At 39.9% G+C, this 13,861-nt stretch overlaps 1 protein-coding gene across 4 annotated transcripts in view; it reads left to right on the forward strand.

Annotated features, from left to right (window-relative positions):
* Nucleotides 1-130: 130 nt before the first annotated feature.
* Nucleotides 131-13,861, forward strand: part of poc1b (POC1 centriolar protein B) — an 88,067-nt gene continuing 74,336 nt past the window's right edge. For 2 of the 4 annotated variants that reach the window (XM_063000750.1, XM_063000751.1), the window contains exons 1-10: nt 131-288; nt 4,518-4,602; nt 5,222-5,393; nt 5,485-5,664; nt 6,279-6,386; nt 8,025-8,140; nt 8,864-8,997; nt 9,124-9,192; nt 9,290-9,442; nt 11,027-11,104. In XM_063000750.1, the coding sequence (XP_062856820.1) occupies nt 265-288; nt 4,518-4,602; nt 5,222-5,393; nt 5,485-5,664; nt 6,279-6,386; nt 8,025-8,140; nt 8,864-8,997; nt 9,124-9,192; nt 9,290-9,442; nt 11,027-11,104 (1,119 nt within the window). In that variant the 5' untranslated portion in view covers nt 131-264. Of the gene's footprint in view, nt 289-2,426; nt 2,529-4,517; nt 4,603-5,221; nt 5,394-5,484; nt 5,665-6,278; nt 6,387-8,024; nt 8,141-8,863; nt 8,998-9,123; nt 9,193-9,289; nt 9,443-11,026; nt 11,105-13,861 lie in introns of those variants that run through there. The other 2 variants (XM_063000748.1, XM_063000749.1) reach the window with 2 other exon arrangements.

The raw sequence follows: 13,861 nt of genomic DNA on the forward strand, positions 1-13,861 counted from the left end.
GAGCACAACACATTGTACTTTAGTACCGCATTTAGTATACAGTAAGCGATTTGAAACACAGCTTAGTGAGACGCCTCCCTCGACGCTTTCGATCAGTTAAAGCCACCTGTTCTACAAATGATGTGCATTTACAATTCAAGTATTTTGATTTGTGTAGTAACAACAATATAATTATAATTGTAACCATTTTAATGGTTTAGTAACTTCAATGGCTTAACTATTAATTGTGTTAATACAACAGCTGATCCAAACAATTGACCCATCATGCCTGATGCACCCAAACATCACGTAAGTAACATCTGCAATTCATACAGTTAAAGTTAGTGTTGGTTTTCTAGAGCAGGTTTACCACATTATTTATGTGTTAGTGTATAAAGTTTTATATCATTATGTAACTTTGTGGCATGGCCTGCAAGCTAGAAGGATTAACTACAGCTGAACTTCTCTGTGGCCATAACAAAGGGCTGCACCCATTTAGACTAAGCCACAAGTGCTATACTAGAAATGTTAATAGAAAAAATCTGTGCAGATCCTAGAAAGCAAATCATGGATTTTCACTAATGTCATGTGGAGCCATTTCCAGACAACTCCAGATCCCAAAATCATACATTCTGTACAAACTGTCTATAAGTAAAGACTAAAAAACTGGGCTCTTTGTCAAGTTTACAGTCAGGTGAGCTTTACATTGCCATGGGCATAGAGACAAAGATAAGGCTTTCTGTAGGAGATTTCTGCCATCAGATATGGTTATAATAACCAAAAGTATATTTATAGAAGTTATCCCAGTGCTGTTGGCTAGACAGGCATATACACAGACATGATTGGCAATGTCTGAGGGGGGATGGCCAAAGGCCTGTGATGCATTGGCACGCATCCAGTGTTTCCCTTTCCAGGTTAATGCGGTTGATAAAAATCAAATGAAAAGTTATTCCAAATACACTTTATCTAATTTCAGACACGGTGACAGTGACAGTATTATGGTCCTGGCTGTTTTGCTGCTAGTAAAGCTGGAGCATTGCTGAAGATTTAAAATAAAACAATTAAAAGAATTTAACAAAGAATGATTACCTCAAAATTCTTTAGCAAATCTTTGATCCATCGTCTAGTAAAGTTTAATGTAGAATGCAACAAGACAATGGCACAAAAACAACAAAATAATTACACAAAAATGCTTGAATTTTAAAAGTCCTGGCCTTGACTGTATTGAGCTTATGTGGATTTCTTTGCAAAGTAAAGCCTGTGCCAGAAAAACAAGGAATTTGCTTGAATTCTTTATTATAGTATATATAGTCAAAGACCAAATTTGCAAGATTTGAAGAACAAATACCTTGCAACAAAGACAAAAACCCAGATCTATGGTGCCTGTGTGCTGAGTGCTCTTCTCTATGCCTCAGAGACATCTACAAGGCACAAGAGCGAAAACTAAACTCATTCCATCTGTGATGCCTACGCAAAATCCTGGCAGGATCATGTGTCCAACACCAGAGTTCTCGAGTTGTCTCACCAATACTCCATTGCAACCATCCTAAGCAAAAGGAAAATAAGATGGCTTGGTCATATCAAGCGGATGGAGGACACTCGTATACCCAAGCAGCTCCTGTTTGGTGCCCTTGTTGGTGGACAACGGCAACGAGGACGTCCCAAGCTGTGCTAGCAAAGGACAGGAGCAAATGGAGAGAAGCAATCCACACAGGAGCCTCAGAACCAAGAACTAATGAATCAACGCAGGAAAGACAGAGCTGCATCTTCTTCAACACCCCTTGGGATAATCTTTCCCTGTTCCAAATGCAGTCACCCCTGTCTTTCCAATATCGAAAGGATAAGTCACGAACGCACGTCTCATGCATCCACAAACAGCTGCTAAGATCGTCTGTCAAGACGCAAGAGCCAGGATTATAGTCAAAGACCACAACTAGAACAATGCCAGAAACATGTTATTGGCTATTAAAATCAGCTGCTCAAGGCAAAAAGATCTGGGACAAACAATGTGCTGTATGTATAGTTTCACTTAGCAGAGTTTGCCATATTTACAGGATGCTGTCAACATATAAAACATTCTAAGAAATATATGTTTTAATCTTTTATTTACAGAAACAGTTGCAGAATCACTGTAATCCCAATAGTGTTGTAACATACCTATCAATGATTTTAGTCGTTTATTGTCATATTTACACCAAAAAATTCTTTTAATAAATTTTACATTTTTATTTATTATATATACACACTCACACATATATAATCACATAATCAAATTATATCTTCCCTAGCATTATATCGTATCATAAACCAAACATCTCCAACCAATAAAGCCGATCGGCTATCACTGTGCATCAACAGTTCCTGAATCGATTGTTCGGATTTGATTGAGGCGGCCTGGCTGAGTAAAAGGCGCCCGGTTTGACAGAGAGAACCTAGCGCTGGATTTACAAATGGAACCGGTGTTTGTACCTTCTTCTGTAATAACAACAAACATGCGAGGAGTTTCAAAACTTAATCACATCTAACACGGTCCAATGGCGTCTGTTTTGGTAAGTGGCTACAGTTTAATAAAATAAGTGAACTCGCTATCTGCTTTAAATCTGCTAATGTGACTAGCTAACTAAAGTTGGTTGCTAACTACTGCTAAACTTACCAAATAAACGTTAGCATAACTCACAACCCAAACTGTTATTAACATTAATATAATTCTAAACTTACTATCCGATTAAAATTAATGTGAGTAACTATTGCTACACTTTCAGGAAACTATAACATAACTCATAACCTGACCTGTTAATAACAGCAAAGTAACTCCTATTAAACTCACTAAGTAAACATAACATAACTAACAACCCAAACTGCTGTTAACATTTACATTACCAAGATACTGCTAAACTCACCAAGTAAACCAGAACTAACAACCCAAACTGTTATTTACAGTAATGTAACTACTGCTAAACTCACCAAGTAAACAATAACTCAGAACCCAAACTGTTATTAACAGTAATGTAACTACTGCTAAACTCACCAAGTAAACCATAACATAATTAACAACCCAAACTGTTATTAGCAGTAATGTAACTACTGCTAAACTCACCAAGTAAACCATAACTAACAACCCAAACTGTTATTAACAGTGATGTAACTACTGCTAAACTCACCAAGTAAACCAGAACTAACAACCCAAACTGTTATTAATAGTAATGTAACTACTGCTAAACTCACCAAGTAAACCAGAACTAACAACCCAAACTGTTATTAACAGTAATGTAACTACTGCTAAACTCACCAAGTAAACCAGAACTAACAACCCAAACTGTTATTAATAGTAATGTAACTACTGCTAAACTCACCAAGTAAACCATAACTAACAACCCAAACTGTTATTAACGGTAATGTAACTACTGCTAAACTCACCAAGTAAACCATAACTAACAACCCAAACTGTTATTAACGGTAATGTAACTACTGCTAAACTCACCAAGTAAACCATAACTCACAACCCAAACTGTTATTAACAGTAATGTAACTACTGCTAAACTCACCAAGTAAACCATAACATAATTAACAACCCAAACTGTTATTAACAGTAATGTGAGTAAGTACTGCTAAACTCACCATGCAAACAATAACATAACTCACAACCCAAACAGTAATATAATTACTTGGTTACATTCATGACAGTAACAGTAGTCACTCATTACACAAGGTTCATCAGTTCACAAGTTTATTGTCAAACACAGTCATGGACAATTTAGTGTCTCCAATTCACCTCACCTCTTTGGATTGTGGGAGTAAACTGGAACACCCGGAGTAAAGCCACGCGGACATGGGGAGAACATGCAAACTCCACACAGAACGGACCCAGACCGCCCCACCTGGGGATCGAACCCAGGACCTTCTTGCTGTGAGGCGACAGTGCTACCCACTTAGCTATGGTTTACTTAACTCATCAAGTAAACCAGAACATAACTGACAACCCAAACTGTTATTAACAATAATGTTACTACTGCTAAACTCACCAAGTAAACCATAACATAACTCACAACCCGACCTGAGGACCTATTAGCCACGGTGATGCAACTACTGCTGCACTTCCAGTAAACCATAACAAAACTCACATTTATTAACAGTAATTTAACTACGGCTACACTGCTAGGAGACTATAACATGACTTACATGAACTGTTATTAACAGTACTGTGAGTAATTGTTACGCTACAGCCAGCAAACCATAACATTACTCACAACGTGACCTTTTAAGAACAGCACACACTCGGTGTATATAGGGCTATTCATGGTGCTTATTATGTGAGTCATTTTTGGGTAAGTATGGGTGTGAACACATGTCTGCTGAAACCTACACTCAATAATCAACACAATATTATATCTAAAAACAAGTATGCATAGTTTTATTGCAAATGACTAAAATATTTTGGGCATTGTCTGGAATGACAATTTCACTTGACCCCTTAAAGCTTGTTTGGTACCAAAAACTCAACTGTCTGTTTTTGCCATGTGTTTGTCTTCTCATTTCAGGAGGACCCCACTCTTGAGAGACATTTTAAAGGTCACAAAGATGCTGTCACGTGTGGAGATTTTAGTCCCAACAATAAGCAGCTGGGTATGTAGATTGAATATTAATGTATGTCCTTATTCTTTTGGTGTCTATTTTAACGCTGTAGTAGGTTGAAGGTTTGAATCTCAGCTATGTTATTGGCCAGTTAGGCATTGTCTAATGTGGGAATGGCCAAAGCCCTGCAATAGATCAGTACCTTGTTCAGGATATTCCTGCTTTGTTATCAATGTTTCCTGGTGGAACCAGACCTGCCGTGACCCTGACTAGGAAAAAGTGGTTAATTAAAATAAAATAAGAATAAAAAAAAAGAAAAAATACAAGCAAATAAGTACACTACCTTAACCACCAAGCAATAACTGCCCTAAGACAAGTATAGTAGCACACTGTGTAGAGCACAGTGCAGTTAGGGAGGCAGCTATGAAACATTTATAGCATTTAGCAGATGCTTTGAACCAGAGTGGCTTACACTTGTGATTGACTGCAGTGTGAGCAATTGAGGGTTAGGGGCATCGCTCAGGGGCCTAACAGTGGCACCTTGGCAGTGGTGAAGCTTATACCAGCGGCCTACCGAACAAAAGTCAAGTATCCTAACCTCTGAATTAGCACTTCTAATCCCCAAAAGTTATGTACTGCTATTGCAACTAGAACTTAAGTTTTGTTCCAGCCACAGGATCCAGTGACAGGACTCTGATGGTGTGGAATCTAAACCCAAAAGCAAGAGCGTTCAGATTCGTTGGACATAAAGATGTCATAACTGCTGTCCAGTTCTCTCCGTCTGGGGACTTGGTGGCATCTGCATCCAGGGACAAAACGGTGCGATTATGGGTGCCGAACATGTAAGAATTATTATGCAAGAATTTAATTCTGTAATTATTTAGTCACTTTGCTTTTCTTGTTTTGTCTAAATGATTCCTTTTGTATTATCAGTAAAGGAGAGTCAACCGTCTTTAAAGCGCACACAGCTACAGTACGCAGCGTGAGCTTCTCAGCTGATGGACAGAGACTGGTCACTGCCTCAGATGACAAATCAGTAAAAGTGTGGAGTGTGCATCGGCAGAAATTCATCTACTCGCTCAACCAACACACCAACTGGGTGCGCTGTGCCAGGTATGCAGCTGCTGTTTCTCTAGTTTGGTTCCAACAGGGTAATTTTTGTTGTATGACATCTACTGCAATAAAGTTGATGCACTGGGGGTAGTGTGTGACCTGTAAAGTTTTTGGGTTCAGGGGACCTTGGGTTTGAGCTGTTTTAGTGATTACGTTTTCTGAGAGTCAGTGGTACCGTGACAGTAGCGAGGAAATTTCACGACTGGACTTGTTGCACAGGTGGCATCCTGTCAGTGGTATTATAATAAAGTGGAAGCGATTGGGAATGACAGCAACTCAGCCACGTAAAATTACAGAACGGGGTCAGCGGATGCTGAGGCGCCTAGTGCGCAGAGGTCGCCAACTTTCTGCAGAGTCAATCGCTACAGACCTCCAAACTTCATGTGGCCTTCAGATTAGCTCAAGAACAGAGCGTAGAGAGCTTCATAGAATAGTTACCCTTTTGGTTCCAAAAGGGTAACTGTTGTTGTATGAAAGCTACTGCAATCGATGAGTCGATGTGCTGGGGGTAGTGTGTGACCTGTAAAGTTCCCTGGTTCAGGGGGCCTTGGGTTTGATTCTGTTTGAGCTGTTTCAGTGATTACGTTTTCTGAGAATCAGACTTTCTGTTACAGATTTTCCCCGGATGGGCGGCTGGTGGCATCATGTGGAGATGATAGGACAGTTCGTCTGTGGGACACATCCACTCGTTTGTGCATCAATACTTTCACTGACTATGGCGGGTGAGATTTTTATTTTCTTTGCTTGTTTGGAATTTTTACAAATTTAAGGCTTTAATAAATAAGCAGTTGTGTTCATTTAAAACTTCCTTAAATTTCAGTCTACCAGCTAATTCATCCATTTTTTGCTTAAAACATGAAATGCAGTTATTTGCCCATTGTTATTATGAAGAAAAATGCCAAAATTGGGGAACATTAATTTAACAGAAACTGACATGCTGTAGATCAGTGGTCCCCAACCACCAGGCCACGGACCTGTACTGGTTCGTGGGTCATATATTACCGGGCCGCACAGAAAGAATACATAATTAGAGATCGCTACAAGAGCAATTAAATTTCCAAAACTCTTTGGGTGTTATTGTCTCCAATCACCACTAGGTGGGAGCAGCGTCTCGTTATAGTGTAAAAAGCTTAGGATTCACACTGATTTTCCATTTTATAGTTATTCTATATTAAATCCTCCCGCCCCCGCCGGTCCTTTAAATTATATCTTATGTAAAACCGGTCCATGGTGCAATAAGGTTGGGGACCGCTGCTGTAGATGTTCTTGCTGGCTAAAAGAGCTAGACATTAGAATTTGGATTGAATGCATTTAAATAAGCCTTACTACGACTAGACAGATTCCATTCACCAACAATAGTGCTATTTTTCCAAGGCCATGTTGTGGCTAGCCATGCATTTTTAATTTCATTTTCCTGGTCAAGGTCATGTTGGGTATAGCTTTCCAGAAACACACCCTGGACAGGGGTGCCAATCCATCTCAGTCCCTTGCTCCCACCACCACACAAAGACAGCCAAATATCTTTATATGTGGATTCCTGACGGGGTAATAACACACCTGGGAATTCGATCCCAGTGGTAGTGGGATAGCATAATTTACCACTAATTAGTACATGTACCAAGAAATTAGTTTTTAAGTTACATTAAGGTTGCACTTGGGGGGGAGTCTATAAACTGTATTATACTGTGGTCAGAGAAAATCTTTCTGATTGGCGGGCAGGTATATATTTGTTCTTTTTACAAGACAGCCAACGTAAAAACCCAATGTAAGAAAGAAACTGGAACATAAGTAACTTTGCTTCTAGGGCCGCTCAGGTGGCGCAGCAGTAAAGTATGCTAGCGCACCAGAGTTGGGGTTTCGAATACATCGTATCAAATCTCAGCTCTGCCTTTCCGACTGGGCTGGGCGGCAGCATGAACAACGATTGGCTGTTGTTCAGGGTTAGGGGAAAAAAGTTGGATCATAGGTCCTCATAACTGGTGCAACTGTGGCCCCTGCTGGCTGACTGATGGCGCCCGCACAGGGCTGAGGAATAATGCTGATGGGGGTGTGGCCCTCCGTGCACAGTGCCTGTCAAGTATATGAACTCGACTTGTGCAGGTGAAAAATGCACTATCTGTACTGACTGTATGTGCCGAAGCGGGCGCATGTCATTTGGGAGGCGTCCTCAGTTAGCGGTGAAGGGTCGAATCAGTATAGAGGACGCGGTCAGGGTAATTGGACACGACTAGACTGGGGGATAAAACTTGGGGGGAAAAAAGAGGGGAAAAAATATAAATAGAAAAAAAAAAAAGTAGCTTTGCTTCTTGTTTTGTCTAAGTGTTTGCTTAGCCGAATTATCTAATTTTTTTTTCTTCTAGACCAGCAACATTTGTGGACTTTAACAGCAGTGGTACTTGTATTGCATCCTCGGGAGCAGACAACACACTGAAAATATGGGACATTCGAACAAACAAACTCATCCAACATTATCAAGGTAAATCTTACTCTACTTTAAAATCACTGCACAAAGCAGGCTTGTTTGCTCACTTTTTTTTTTTAAATTGCCTTTGATTGGTGTAATTTTTTTGTTCTCTGTGTTCAAATGTTTCTTTTGAGTACTCCAGTGTACTCCTACCTCCCAAAAAGGTGCCAGTCAGTGGATTGGCTTTTTTAAATTGCCCCTAAGTGTGCGTTAGTCAGTAAGTAACTAAAGGGTTGAGTATGTGACATCCTAAGATAAATTGCCACCCCATTCCTGGTTTATTTAGAGGTCATCCTTCCTCTGAACCTGGCAACTGACTGGCCGTACGCCTGCATCGGCTGGACTAATTTGCATCCAGTCTCTGCAGGAGTGACAAAAATCAAGTTTAAGTGCACATGTATGACAAGCTTCTTCCCAAAATATCCTCACCTAAAGCAAGAACTTCTAATTACTATGGCCCAGATAGTAAAATCAGTATGTTTTTGACTTACCAAACACATACTAAGTCAAAACAGTGCACCACTTCTGTAACAGCTAACACTTCCAGCATGTTCTTTGTTTTAATGTTCTTTGCCTTTCTGGTTCATTTTTTTTATTCTCCAGATCTTTCCTTGACTTTGAAAGTGGTTAATATGGTGGAAACAAGCCTGATGTTTTAGAGAGGCTGTCCCTCTCAGGAAAAGCAACCTTATGACTCAGGAGTCTCCCTTTGTTCAACACATTTCTCTGTCTCAGTCCACAGTGCAGCAATCAACTGCTTTTCCTTCCACCCTTCTGGGAACTACCTGATCAGTGGCTCCAGCGACAGCACAGTGAAGATCCTTGACCTGCTGGAGGGAAGGCTCATCTACACTCTGCATGGTCACAAAGTAAAACCGCCCACACTCTACAGTTTGCTCCATTCATTAAAAAAACATAATTTATATTTATACACTATTTGCTAAACAATCAGGTTAACTTCAGCAGCTTGACTTAAAAAACCTATCTGCTCCCAGGGTCCAGTATTGACAGTGGCATTCTCTCGAGCAGGAGATCTTTTTGCCTCCGGTGGAGCAGATTCTCAGGTAGACTAACAATAAATGTAATTTCCTATAATTTCTCCAGACTCTGTGATGTGAGTCATGTCTCTGATTTGGAGCATTTGTTTCTGCTACTTTGTAGGTTCTGATGTGGAAGACCAATTTCGATGTGCTGGATTACAGGGAGATGTTAAGTAGACACAGCAAGAGAGTAACTCCAGATCCTCCTCCTCACTTGCTGGACATCTATCCCAGGTCCCCACACGCCCACCATGCCCGAAATGGAACTGTTGAGGTTCGTACCGGTCAAAATGCACATTCCCAACTCTCATCTTTAACCATGGAACAGAATCATAGAATCAGAATCAGCTTTATTCACCAAGTATGTTTACACACACAAGGAATTTGTTTCCAGCTGTTGTTATCTCGCTACAATTAACAAACAATACAATATACAAACAAAACTATATGTAGACAATGTACAAATTTACATGCTCGGCAGAATTTGCATATGTACAGAAAATACAAAAATAGCATAAGATAGTAAAGTAAGATAAGATGCGATTACAGTATTATACAGCATGTATAAAGTGCAGTGTGGCATGTAAACAACAGTAAACAGCAGTTCAGGTTTAGTTATTAATGAGTTTGATGGCATTTGAAAAAAAAAAACTGTTACATAATGATAATAACTGTTTTATAGAAGCATGTTTCATGTGAAGTTCCAGAAGTATGTGTATGTTCAGATTGGAAGTCAATCATATGAGAAACACTACTTTATCCTGGTCAGGGTACAGTATGTCTGGATTCCCCAGAATCACTAGGTGCAATGCAGTAACACACCCTGGACAGGACATCGCTGGGCCACGGCCATACACCCCATCTCAGACAGCCAGACTGACCGTTAGCTTCACTGTGGATTAAATCTTGGATCCCAGTGATAGTGGGCTAACATAATTTACCACTGCACCCCTTAAGCACAAAGTGAAGAAGCAACTTGAGTACCGCCGTATAAATGACCCCAGTGTTTCAGTACGGCGCTAAAAACTAATCAATCAATCAACTGCACCACTTAAGCACCTTGTGCAAACCTATATGAAGTCGAAACAGTGCTTAGCTTCTGTATTAGCTAACACTTTTAGCATGTCCTTTGCTTTAATATAGGGATTGTTTTTGCCTTTCTGGTTCATTTTTTGGCTCTTCAGATCTTTTCTTGACTTTGAAAGTCTTCCATAACTGCTATTATCTATAATGACCTTTAAGAGAATCTAAATTGGGAACTGGAGGAGGCATTTTATAGTCTTCCTTTGTTTTGTAGATTTACATTTACAGATACTTAGGCGGCTGCTTAAGGTAGCCCATGTTTGTTGAGTGTAGCAAAAGCTCTAAAGTATTAAAATTAATACACACTGGAAATGCATTCAAATCATAGTTTTATTTATTAGGATTATAACGTCATGTGGGTTACATTGGGTCATGTGGGTTTCATTCATGACAGGACAGGTAGTTACTCGTTACAGATTTATCAGTTCAAGTCTTTAATGTCAAACACAGTCATGGATGATTTGTATCTCTAATTCACCTCACTTGCATGTCTTTGGACTGTGGGAGGAAGCCTGAGCTCCCGGAGGAAACCCACACAGATACGGGGAAAACATGCAAACTCCACTGGGAATTGAACCCAGGACCTTCCTGCTGTGAGGCGACAGTGCCACCCACCGAGCCACCGTGCCGCCTGACAATTCCTACTTACATTTTTGACAAATTAGTTAAGATCCTTCGAGTGAATTATGTTCTAGACCAACTAAAGGGTGTCCTATTTGTGCATGTAATTTAAATATTTTTGGTATTTTAATTATCTATGCTTGTATTTCCTCAGATCAACCCTGTTGTCGCTGACATCCACTCAACCGATCCACATGTGGTGGAGATAGGAGAGATTCCTTATTCCACAACAGTAAGTTCTGTTTGTTCAAATCTTTTTGATGCCAAATCAATGAAGTATCATTATTCAATCACTAAATGAACTAAACTAAATCAGTGGGTCCAAACAGTTACAGCATGGACTTCAAATGATTGATTATTCCATACCTTCCAACATAGGTGTATGAAGTCCTTGTGTTTCAAAAGCTCATCATAATGCTCAGCACCATATGGATAAAAACAGTACTTTATACAGTTTTCTATTTTGTAAAGATATCTATTATGTGTAGATCAAATGAACAAAACAAGAAATATATTTCTTCTTTAATTGATATTTGATGGGTACCAACAAGCAGGATGCATTTTGAGATAAACAGCATATTTGGTTATTAATCCTTCTGATGGCATTTAAAAAATTATGACTAATTAAATATGACAGATTGCATTCAGGAAATGAGAAGAAATGATGATGAAGAACTGAAATAAGAGGGCTGAAAAGTGATTAGTCCTGTGATTTGATACTTTGTATATACAACCTTTATATTTCTTTAGTTTCTTTCATATTTTTCATGTTAAAGTGATTGAACGACCACACAAACCTTTCATAATGACCTTTTTTACCTGTCTTGTACTAAGTGTGCCAAGAATGTTGGTGCTGACCATGCACTTTGTACCAACACAATCTTGCTGCTCATTCCCAGTAAAGATTTCAGTCAATTACTGTGGAGAAATGCCTTTTTTGTTTTCCTCAAAGTACCTTCTTAAACATTACTGAACTTAATACAGAACTGAATTGTATTTTTCACCATGTTAATGTAGTTCTGAAACCGATCCAGTGACAATAGAATGACTAATGTATTAAATATACACTGATCAACATTAAAACCACCTCCTTGTTTCTACACTCACTGTTCATTTTATCAGCTCCACTTACCATATAGAAGCATCTTGAAGTTCTACAATTACTGACTGTAGTCCATCTATTTCTCTTCATGCTTTTTTAGACTGCTTTCACCCTGTTCTTCCATGGTCAGGACCCCCACAGGGCCACCACAGATTATTTGGGTGGTGGAGCATTCTCATCACTGCAGTGACACTGACATGGTGGTGGTGTGTTAGTGTGTGTTGTGCTGGTATGAGTGGATCAGACACAGTAGCGCTGCTGGAGGTTTTAAATACCGTGTCCACTCACTGTCCACTCTATTAGACACTCCTACCTAGTTGGTCCACCTTGTAGATGTAAAGTCAGAGACGATCGCTCATCTATTGCTGCTGTTTGAGTTGGTCATCTTCTAGACCTTCATCAGTGGTCACAGGACGCTGCCCACGGGGCGCTGTTGGCTGGATATTTTTGGTTGGTGGACTATTCTCAGTCCAGCAGTGACAGTGAGGTGTTTAAAAACAACAGAAGCGCTGCTGTGTCTCATCCACTCACACCAGCACAACACACACTAACACACCACCACCATGTCAGTGTCACTGCAGTGCTGAGAATGACCCACCACCCAAATAATACCTGCTCTGTAGTGGTCCTGTGGAGAGTCCTGACCATTGAAAAACAGCATGAAAGGGGGCTAACAAAGCATGCAGAGAAACAGATGGACTACAGTCAGTAATTGTAGAACTACAAAGTGCTTCTATTTGGTAAGTGGAGCTTAGGTGGTTTTAATGTTATGGCTGATTGGTGTATGAATACTGTATGAATATAAGAGTAATGATTAATCCTCACTGGCCTTTCAGTCATAATTTAATATCCGGTGTGCAATTATATTTCATAACCGAACTCCCTCAGTTTTCTCAGTTCATTCTAATAAAGACTGCAGGATTATATGCAATGAAAAGCTGTGTGTTGTTGTGTATTGCGCATGTGCTTGCATTGTGGCCTCCAGGGGGCAGTGCAAGCCTTTTAATGTGTGATCTGTAGCGGTAAGGTTCGGACATTTTGTGCTTTGAGCTTGTCCTCGCCACAAATGTGTTAACAGAACTACTGTACTTCCTCTTGGTGTAAAAGTGCTAAATTATACTCAAACGTTCTGATAACTGCTGAATCAAACACCTGCTTATGGGTAAAACTGATTATTAATGGATGTTTTTCAGCTTTTCTGTATTTTTTGGTGGGAGGGTGAGGGGGATATGCTTATCCCCTCTTATATCGTTTGTAAAAACAGAACATACCAACAGCACCCATGACATTGTTTGATTGTTTATTAGGATTTTAACGTCATGTTTTACACTTTGGTTACATTCATGACAGGAACGGTAGTTGCTCATCACACAAGGTTATATCAATTTTAGTATCTCCAATTCACCTCACTTGCATGTCTTTGGACTGTGGGAGGAAACTGGAGCACCCGGAGTAAACCCACGCAGACACAGGGAGCACATGCAAACTCCACACAGAAAGGACCCGGACCGCCCCACCTGGGGATCGAACCCAGGACCTTCTTTCTGTGAGGCGACAGTGCTACCCACTGTGCCGCCCCCATTACATTGTAAAATGTTAATTATACAGATTCAGATTTTTATTAGTGAGCACTTTTTATATCATTTTATATCATTTTCATATTTTACCACCGGTGGGTCCGGTTCCTCTGAACATCCATTCCATTCCCATCCATTCCCATTCGTTCACTTACTTACACTTCTGAGAAGCAGTTTAACTGTTCCAATCGATCCTCTTCAAGATTTTGGGATTTGGGAGGAGATAATGTACACCAGAAAACCCTCGCAGTCACATGGAGAACATGCAAAATATCAATATAGACAGTGACTAGGATCATACCCAGAAACA

This window comes from Trichomycterus rosablanca, chromosome 8 (assembly GCF_030014385.1).
Source record: "Trichomycterus rosablanca isolate fTriRos1 chromosome 8, fTriRos1.hap1, whole genome shotgun sequence".
In the NCBI taxonomy this organism is placed as follows: Eukaryota; Metazoa; Chordata; class Actinopteri; order Siluriformes; family Trichomycteridae; genus Trichomycterus; species Trichomycterus rosablanca.